At 40.0% G+C, this 10,013-nt stretch overlaps 1 protein-coding gene across 2 annotated transcripts; it reads left to right on the top strand.

The window, feature by feature from the left end:
- The first annotated feature begins 874 nt into the window (after positions 1 to 874).
- edem1 (ER degradation enhancer, mannosidase alpha-like 1) lies at positions 875 to 9,098 on the top strand. Of its 2 annotated transcripts, XM_068595026.1 has the most exons (13): positions 875 to 1,463; positions 2,909 to 2,981; positions 3,561 to 3,664; positions 3,881 to 4,052; positions 4,274 to 4,457; positions 4,599 to 4,773; positions 4,947 to 5,067; positions 5,160 to 5,330; positions 5,414 to 5,487; positions 5,583 to 5,679; positions 6,156 to 6,341; positions 6,591 to 6,717; positions 6,894 to 9,098. In XM_068595026.1, the coding sequence occupies exons 1-13, from the start codon at positions 994 to 996 to the stop codon at positions 7,121 to 7,123; spliced, it is 2,184 nt and encodes a 727-aa protein (XP_068451127.1). In that variant the 5' UTR covers positions 875 to 993; the 3' UTR covers positions 7,124 to 9,098. The 2 variants fall into 2 exon arrangements, with proteins under 2 accessions (XP_068451127.1, XP_068451128.1); XM_068595027.1 differs by lacking the exon at positions 6,591 to 6,717 and having other exon boundaries at positions 6,894 to 7,117.
- The last annotated feature ends 915 nt before the right edge of the window (positions 9,099 to 10,013 follow it).

Raw genomic sequence — 10,013 nt, 5'->3', positions numbered from 1 at the left:
TAAATATCAAGCTAGTATGATTTTTACTGATGTGAGGTGTGTGTATGGATATATGATTTTATTTAAAGTCTGAATGTACTAAAAGAAAAGCTGTAAGAAGTTGTGTGGTGCATATTGGCCTCTGTTTGTAAGTAGCTTCAGTGAAATGATGTTTGTGCTGCCTCAAAGCTGAAAGAGTGGCAGAATTCAAAGTGCCTTGTGCAATGTCTCCCACCTCTGAAGCAAAGCAGCATGCAAGGTGTGCCTACCTGGGAAGAGTCAAATAAACAAACACCACTTCAGTATATTCAAATAATAAAAAAGCATGCTTTTTAATTAAGACATTCTCCTGTTATTTGTACACCAACTTTTTAAACTATTGTTGTATACAATAGTTTTTATTGAACTGGTCTTTCTGGTTAGTTTTATAGTGTCAGATAAGAAAATACAATATAAAAGAAAAGACATAAATACCAAGTTTGATATGAAGCTCATTCATATGTAGTATATACATGCACATGTATACTAATGCAGGAGAGTATTCATGTATGTGCAAGTGCTTAGTACTGATATACTAATACATATGTGTGCAAGTAAAGTATTAAATGTTGGTCTAGTCTGCTTATCATCCATCTAAATCAATACTAACTTAACCATGAACCCAAACATTTTTTTAAAAACTCTGCACCTGAACGTCTCACTCTTGTGGCTGTTTTTTATTGGCGCAGAAGTTGAATTGAGACACGTCAGGACTGCCACGAAACGCCACCAGGTGATCGACAGCTCTGCGGCCAATCGCAGGGCGAGCTCTCTTCCTCATTCCGCGTGACGTAACAATGGAAAAGCCAATCATAGCCCAGGGGCCGGTCTGTTGACAGGAAGCGTGTGGGGTAGAATCACCACAGCCAATCTGAGCTCATAGTGTAGCCTGGCAAACAGAGGATCTTACAGTCGTTCATCCTTCAGACTTGTGTGGACTTAAATTATGCGTTTAAAGATTGAGCCGGGGCAAATATGCAATGGAGGTCAATAGTAGTTGGGCTGGTCGTATTGAGACTCTCTCTCAGCTGTGTGCTGTGGCTAGCTTTCGGACTCGGACCTAACCTTAGCTTGGGGTTCAACTTCCCACTTAGTTTCAGTTTGCACAAATTAGACTCGTTATTCAGGGACGAAAAGGGGTCCGATTCGGGCGGTAACTCGTGGTCGCAACGAATACCCGGCCACAGACATGAAGAGGCGGCGACCACCTATGCAAAGGTCGGGGAGGAGTCCCCCAAGAGCTCCTACCTGAGCTTCTTCGATGGCAACAAGGACGAGTACGTCCGTAAATACAGCTCCTTCCCGGATGCACTGAAAGCCAAAATGAAGGACATGGCCAAAGAAATGTTTTATTTCGGGTATGACAACTACATGAAATATGCATTTCCCGAGGACGAACTGAATCCCATTGACTGTGAAGGGAGAGGACCAGACGTGCTAAACCCGTGAGTCATTCAGAGCTGATCCTGACTATCTGCACCTGCAGGTCAATGTTTTCTTCAATACAGGTGTATTCATTGCTCTGTGCTGTCAGTGATGGTGGTTTCAGGCTTCCAGGCACCTGACGGCCCTCTCGTCACGTGCAGGATGCTGCAGGACAGACAGTCTGTTACAACCTAACTGTAATATTTGCATGTACTTTTAGTCAAATGAGCCTGGGACTGCTCTGTGCTGCCCGCTGCTACTCAGTACTGCACAGCTTATGTGTGTGGCACCTTTGCATTGGTGCAGTTCTGTAAACTAGGGGTTTCAGGAGGTTTATGGCAAATTAAGAGCTGGTCTTCATAATTGTATTCATTTGAGATTAGGATTAGACCTTGTCGGAAAATGATATATGACCCCCCCAAAAAAGACATGTGATTCTTGTATTATCAAATCATCTACTGCACATTTTATAAGTTATTTGTTTGGACTATTAGATGCGAGAAAAAAGTGAAACATGCCCTTCACATTTCCCAGAGCCCAAGTGGTGACAACATCAAATCGCTTGCTCAAATCGCTTGCAAAGACGATCACATTACGAGTCTAAGAACATCAGCAAAAGTACATCTTTGGCTTTCTTTTTGCTAAAGCATTTTTCAAATGACTTTAATATTAAATATACAAGCCAAATAATCTTTGATTTATAGCTTGTTGATTACTTACTTGGTTAATGAAGTTATCTTGAGCTCTTAAAAACATCACTCAATGACAAAAAGGGAAAAGGAAACCCAGTGTGTGTACACCTGAAACGCCTGTGCATGTTATTCTGCTGTGCTCAACACTGAAACAGAAAGACTAGAATTACACTAAAATATCAAAAGTTTCCCTCTCCACACTGCTATCTTAGACTTTCAGGGTCAACGGGCTGTATACAATGTGATACTAATGTAGTCTTTGCATGGAGTGCGTTCAAGAAAAATAAAGACAACTGAGGTTCAGATAAATAAGATTTCCTGCTTTTCAATATTTAATCCATTGTATATATTTTGGTTTTTGACAGTTGGTCAAGCAAAATAGTGAATCTTAGCAATTAGGATATTGTGACGTTTTTATACATCAAATGATAAAATAATAATCGTAAGATTAACTGGTAATGGATATAATTATTAGTTGTAGTGAGTCTGTACTGATAATAATGGTGTAATGAGGGAGAATAATCACCCTTTGTCTTCAGATCAACTTCTGTGATTGTTTGATTTTCTAAATTGTTGTGTGACGTCAGACTATTCAAGAATGAAATCCTGTAGCCCACATGTTTTTTTTCTTAACTTGATATGTTTCTGTTGTTCTGAAGATTTTGCACTAACATCTAAACTTTGTTGTTAGATTTAAAAGATTCTCTCTATTGTGATCTGTTAATTATTCCTCCCTCTTTTGTAATGACATCACTACGTTTGTTTCATTTTAGGTCAAACATCAACATAAACGACGTCTTGGGGAACTACTCCCTGACCCTGATTGACACCTTAGACACCTTACTGGTGAGTTATGCTGCGTCTTTATGTCAAACAATGTCCTGAACGTATCCAGAATTCTTCTTTCTCATGGCTCTTATAGAGACAAAGTTGAAAATACGAAACATAGAATCCCTGTATGATTGGCATTTGGCAATATTTTCAGTTTGAATAACAGGTTGGAAAGCGGTTTAATCCATTTGATGAGGTACAAAGTTGTAGTCTCACCCCCCATGGTCTTAACATCACCTGTTTTGCAAAAAGCAGTGTTTTGCAAAACAGGTGATGGTGTCGTTGTGGTGCAGTGGTTAGCATTTCCTGCATTGTGAGTGTTTTCTATAATAGTCCTGGGTGTCTCCTAAGTCATAAACATAATTTCTATACACAAGTTGCAGTTTCATAAACATGCACTAGACTCTTTCATGAAGTTGTACTCTGGAAGGCTCACATTTTTAACCAGAGCATCTTCACAATAGTTGTGATCTATAATGATAACAACTTAATTTGAGCAAAATACCAGGCCGTCATTCAGTAGTTTTGCGGTTTGATAAAGTTCTTGATGCAGTACAACGTGGTTACGTGACGTGTTGTGTTTGTTCTTTACAGGTGCTTGGCAATGTGACAGAGTTCCAGAGGGCTGTCAAACTGGTTATAGATACCGTGTCTTTTGACAAGGACTCTACGGTGCAAGTGTTTGAGGCAAACATCAGGTACAAATGTTGCTCCTATTTCCAGCATCATACACGAAAAGAAACGGCCCAGCTTGGTGTACATACAAATCTTTAAAGCAAAAACATGATTGCTTCTGTAGCAACTTATTTGGACTTTTGAATTCCTGTATGAATAATTCATAATGCCTTCCAAACTTTTTTTCAGAACCTGCTTCTGTGTGGAACCCCAGTGTAATATTCCCTTTTTCTTTGAAGGATCCTGGGAAGCCTTATCTCATCTCACATCCTGCTGACGGACCCGAAACATCCATTTGGCAAAGTTGGCTTTGATGGTTACGACGATGAGCTGCTTCACTTGGCTCATGACTTGGCTGTCCGCTTACTACCGGCCTTTGAGAACACCAGCACAGGCATCCCCTACCCCAGGGTGAGGGGGACTGTTCAAAATTGTTTCACAAGATGCCTGCTAATGTACACACAAGGTAGTTGTGTAACTTCACTCGCATAATAACTACTTTAGGCAGAGCAGTCACACAGCTCTGCCTAAAGTAGTTACCATGTGAGTGAAGTTTGTAGACTTCCGGGAAACTCTGTTGTAAAGATTGACATGTCACTCAGCATCTTTATTGATTTGTTTCTAAAATTCAGGTGAACCTGAAGACCGGAGTTCCTCCTGATAGCATCAATGAGACGTGTACTGCAGGAGCTGGGTCCCTGCTGGTGGAGTTTGGGATTTTGAGCCGCTTGATTGGAGATTCGACATTTGAGTGGGTGGCCAGGCGAGCTGTCAGAGCTCTGTGGAGCCTGAGGAGCAACGAGACCGGTCTGTTAGGTAAGTACAGCTATGTAGTTGCATAATACAACATTTTTTTCAAATTAAAGCTATTACTCGGCATGTTTAGGTCTACAGCATGTCGATGTGATGCCTACAATTATCATAGAATTTAATCCATTTCTTTCTGTAATTCTTTAGGGAATGTAGTTAATATCCAAACAGGCCAGTGGGTTGGCAAACAGAGCGGCCTGGGAGCTGGTATGGACTCCTTCTATGAGTATTTGCTCAAATCGTACATCCTGTTTGGTGAGAAAGAGGATCACAGGATGTTCCAAGCTGCCTATGAGAGCATACAGAACCACATGAGGAGAGGGTGAGTCCCACACTGAAGGAATGTATTTGTGTGACTGGGAGCTTCACATGAGGGCGCACCTGAGACAAAAAATGAGACAGAAAAAAGAAGCGAGATCTGGATGTTAAAGGAAACGCACTCAACTTAGTAGTGTTTCATAATGTGAACCTTCTTCTGCCTCTGTGTGTTTCCAGGAGAGAGTCATGTAATGAAGGAGAGGGTGACCCACCTCTTTATGTTAATGTGAACATGTTCAGTGGTGAAATCATGAACACCTGGATCGACTCCCTTCAGGCTTTCTTTCCTGGCCTCCAGGTTAGATTACACAAATGACCGGTCGTATAAACAAGTGTAAAATATGTGTTGTTGCAACAACTAAAGTTATGGGTTGCCAATGTGTGCACTAGGTGCTGAATGGCGACGTCGATAATGCGATTTGCCTGCATGCCTTCTACTATGCCATCTGGAAGCGCTTTGGCGCGTTGCCAGAGAGATACAACTGGCAGCTGCAGGCTCCTGATGTGCTCTTCTACCCCTTGAGACCAGAGCTGGTTGAGTCAACCTACCTGCTGTACCAGGTAACGGAACCTGTTGTAACACAGCACTGGTGGTGTAGCTTGTTATCTTTTACTTAAGAGTTATTGTTCTTCTCTTCCCGCAGGCTACCAAAAATCCTTTCTATTTGCATGTTGGAATGGATATTCTTCAAAGCCTTGAGAAAAATGCCAAAGTCAGGTGTGGAATTAATAATATATGTGCAATATATACCTTTTCTGGGAAGTTTTCATTGATTTGATTACTTTAAGCTGACTGGAGCGTTTCATTTCCAGATGTGGGTACGCCACTCTCCACCATGTTGTGGACAAATCCAAAGAGGATCGCATGGAGAGCTTCTTCCTCAGTGAGACATGCAAATACCTTTACTTGGTAAGTATCAGCCTAAGCATACCAGAAAGAGAGCTTTATTATATCTGATTCTAGATATGTTGTAAAGTTTTGATAGTAATAGAAAAAAAGAAAGCTATTGACAAAATGTTATCTTTACCAGGGTTTAAAGTTTGGAGTTAACTGGAACAATTTGATTAATTAGACAAATTTTCATTATAAGCTTATTTCTCTATATATTTATCTTTCTGCAATTAATGTATGTGTATTTATAGATTAATTTATATATGTGTATTTATAGATCAATTAATATATATTTTTTCAAATCTACAATTTGTATTTTCAAATATAATTTTTAATGATCCAAACCAGAGAAAAGCAGCAAATCCCAGCATTTGACAAGCCAAAATAAAAAATATAGATGACAAATCATATTTAATTTTGCTGGCAACACCAAGCCATCGTCAGAATATATCCCACAAAGTCCTGAAAACACAAATCAGTCTCTTGTATTGCAGCTGTTTGATGAGGACAACCCACTTCACAAATCCGACAACAAATACATCTTCACCACAGAGGGCCACGTCGTGCCGATAGACAAGCGCTTCAGGGAGAAACGATGGAACGACATGTTTCCCTGTGAAGACGGAGTGCTGGCGGAACGAGAGACAAATCACCGGCCACCACCGAGCAACATCAGCAATGTAAGGCCTCCTTCCTCACCTCATTACTTTTATGTTGTGATTCATACAAATGATTATCTTAAAATGCGTGTGACCACATTGTGCATTTTCAAGGAGCAATACACGACAATCGGAGCATTAAAGTAACAACGAAAAACTATTTGCAAAAGATACAGTTTAAAAATATTTATCAGGACAGAATTAAGTCAGTCTTCCTCTGTGTGTGTGTGTGTGTTATTATTCAAGCTTCTCCTTGCTTTATGTATATAGCCAGCCCCGCCACGTGCACTTTTAGTGCACGGGAGCGAGCCCCAGTTGTTAGCTCACGGCCACCTCGCTGCACTGCAGTCACCCGATCGACAGTGTCGTCGTGGAAGCGTAGTACTCCCCCCTCCAGGTAAACACTGTTAGCTCTGTCGGCACGCTTGCCTCAGTGTCTAATGTTGGCACCGATAGCGATGAGCCGCTGGCGAAGGCGTCGCCATGTTGTGAGTCGTTGAGAGGCCAATCCCATATTATGCACCTTTCACCATCATATACATCCTGTCTTACTTTTCTCTCTCTCTCTGACAGTGCAACAGGATCCCAGAGGAGCGACGGTACACTCTACCATTGAAGAGTGTCTACATGAGGCAGATCGATCACATGGTGGGCCTTTTCTGAGTATGAGGATGAATGAGCAGGCCTTCAGTACCACCATTCAGTACACATCCAGGCGTGGATGCTGTGAGCTTAAAAAAGGATCCACTGTCAAAATCCTCATCCCATCCGTTCTGCTGCTCCGGATCCAGGCAGGAAGCTGACGTTAAAGGAAACCTGAGAAAGCAGCTCGACCACTTGCTCTATTACTTAAAAGTCTGTGCGGGTGAGCCTGTGGTTGACAAAGGTGAAGAGCTTGTGCGCTGGAAATGGAGGAGTCGTGCTTTGTTACCGTTTGCCTGGTGACGAATTGAGATTGCGCAAGTGGATTTTAGAATTACTGGTGTGGTAATGTCTGTTTGGTTAAGGTATGCGTGTGTTTATGTTGTGTGAGTAAATATGTGTGTGTGTATGGCTATTTGCTATTACAGCTGAGCTGTGAATCATAGCGTGTTACTGGGAACAGTGCCATCTAGCCACACGTGTGTAGCCTATACAAACAAATTCTCTCTCGAAACATGATGATTAGTGCCTCTTTGCAGTTGATTCACTTGACTACATCAGTGCTTTTAAATAAGGGCTGCACACTAACAAATATTGACAGTGAGAAAAAGGCTCAGGATGACTCGCTGTTTTTAAGTGCCTTACATGTTTTCTTAATCTTTCTGAGTGCGGAACAGTGCATATTATTTCTGGAGAACATTGTATTTTTTAAGGCCATTGTCGGTATTGCACAATAGATGTCATTCCATGTGTATGTACTGTTTTACACTGATTATGACATTAAGGTCTTTTTTATTTTTATTAGACCCGAAACAAGCCATAAAATGTATTTTTTTATGTTAATGATCAAACACATGTTTGTTTTCCATCATTTCTTTTGTCATATGTATTAGTACACAGTCTCTCCGACATAGTTTATTCTTCTTTGGAGTAGATGGAAGTTTCCATTTGCTGTTTTTTTATTTCTTTCTTTCTCACATAATTGCACATAATCATACCCATTAATTGCCATGTGATGAGAACTCAGGGTTAAAAGGAAAAACTAAAACCAATGAATGCTTTCATAAACAACACTTTCACAAAATGTTTTTGCCGACAATGTTTTAGGATTGTCTTTGGTATTTATATTGCAAATCTTCCAAGTTGGTTATCTGAGGTCAAAGAATAACCGCACTGAACTGACTACAGTTGTACTGTGAATATTCATTTTTGTTCCAAACATGCAGAAACCTTGTGTGATGTCTTCTTAACTGATGTTTGATTTGTGTACAGCTCTACTGGTGGTATCTCTTCCTTTACCAAACAACCTGAGTGTCTATAAAGCGCAGCAGAGCTTTAGGCTGCATGGCTCGATTACATCACAGCATTGGCATCTTCTTAAGCTTCAGGAGACAGCTGTTCATATTCTCAAGTTTTGCTCCAGGCCACAGGAATGACATCTCCGAGCTTTTAAAATGGCCGACACAACCCCAACTGCTTTGTCTCAGATTATCCTCAAAGAAATGGTGTGACATTTTGGGGATTATCCTTATTCACTTTTTTGCTCAGTTAGGTGAAATGGTCGCGACCACTTTGTGCCATTTTGGGACCTGTTCTTGGCTTAAATGCAGATCACATATTAGGAGCAATTTAACTTCACAAATGTGTGTTCCCGAAATTGCAGATTAATATGCAAGTCCTGTAGGACTCAAGTTTTGATTAATACAACATCAAAATTAAGTGTGTAGGAATTGATCTCTTAGCGCAAATTTGGTGAAATGGGGCCCTGTATGGTAATCCACTCTTACCAGCCAGTTAGGTTAGTTTAGCACAAAAACAGGAAACGAGGAAAGGGCTACCTTAAAAACAAGAATGTGTTGTTAATAAGTGAATGTCTAAGATGCAAGTCAGCAAATTTTGATAGATAGAGTTCCAGTGTTTGTGCTAAGATAAGCTAAAGCTTTAAATTTACCTGACGGTCATGAAAGAAGTATCAATCTTCTCTTATGACTTTGAGATAGACAGCGTGTGTTTCCCAAAATGTCAAATTATAGCTGAAGCTTGTCTGAAATTAAAGGTAAAGGTTGTTTACTTCTAAACATGGTCTCATGGTGCAAAAACAACAACCTGAAACATTAAATAACAGATTATGAACAAGACATTGCTGTGTTGTTTTTTATTGGTGAAAAATGGGAAAGTACTCTACAGTTTTCTACAGAAGCTTTAATAAGTTTAATCAAGGTTTACAAATATGTGTTTCTGTACAGGATAGTTGGCTCAAAGCCTGCAGATTTAAATAACTTTTAGACAAGGATTTTAAGTTAAGTTCATCTATCACTACAGATTCACATGGTATCACCACACTTCCTGAACTGTCCAATAGAAAACAGTTACATTATTTACACTGGCCCTTTTCAACTATTGCAAAAAAGCAAATCTTAAAAATTCCATTTATTAAACTGTTTCAATTATGTCTCAAATTTTGCTGCAGACTTTCTGTACAAGTTTGTTTCTAGTGACAAGTTCTTTAAAATCTCTTAACGGGTTTCAGTGTGTCTGCAGGTGATGAGGCTCTCTTGTTTTCTTTTTGGCTGTATACTGACCGGTTACTTATGCAACGATGCATTAGCCTGACATCTATTCACATTTGTACATGTGAGAAGAAATCACTTTATTCTGACAGAAGCTTTTGATGTCTTTACTACAGATTGCATAGCCCTCCAAAAGATGAGCTCAAAAGACTCATGAGAAAAGTTAGCTTGACTAAAATTCAACTCATCTGAAATCTGCACAGGATTTTCTGACTGAAGAGCTGCCTTCTGGTCCCAGTTGACCCAAAGTCTTTGGTCAAAGCTACAACTTATTTTTGAACACAACAAATTGGTTTTTATTTTTTTGTGTTCGCTGGTTTGAGGATGGTAGTTTGAGGGGGATAGTTTTTTGTCTTCGGTCCTCAGTTTGAATTGAGAGGGGATTTGTGAAATATGACAGAGCTAAAACATCACCCTGTAAAATAACAAGAGAGAAAGTTTGATGAGCTGGTCCAAAAGTTTGAATGATCTGAATAATCAT

The sequence above is a fragment of the Clinocottus analis genome, unplaced genomic scaffold, assembly GCF_023055335.1.
Source record: "Clinocottus analis isolate CAN_PGR_092001 unplaced genomic scaffold, fCliAna1.0.p SCAF_3, whole genome shotgun sequence".
Taxonomy (NCBI): Eukaryota; Metazoa; Chordata; class Actinopteri; order Perciformes; family Cottidae; genus Clinocottus; species Clinocottus analis.
Note: the sequence above shows the minus strand (reverse complement) of the source record. Positions and strands in the feature narration are given on the sequence as shown.

Excerpts from the sequence above, each read along its gene's own strand:
- edem1 (XM_068595026.1), top strand. The coding sequence starts at position 994 with ATGCAATGGAGGTCAATAGTAGTTGGGCTGGTCGTATTGAGACTCTCT. Across the intron at positions 2,982-3,560 it reads ACACCTTAGACACCTTACTG|GTGCTTGGCAATGTGACAGA; the intron begins GTGAGTTATGCT and ends TGTTCTTTACAG. Across the intron at positions 4,774-4,946 it reads CAGAACCACATGAGGAGAGG|GAGAGAGTCATGTAATGAAG; the intron begins GTGAGTCCCACA and ends GTGTGTTTCCAG.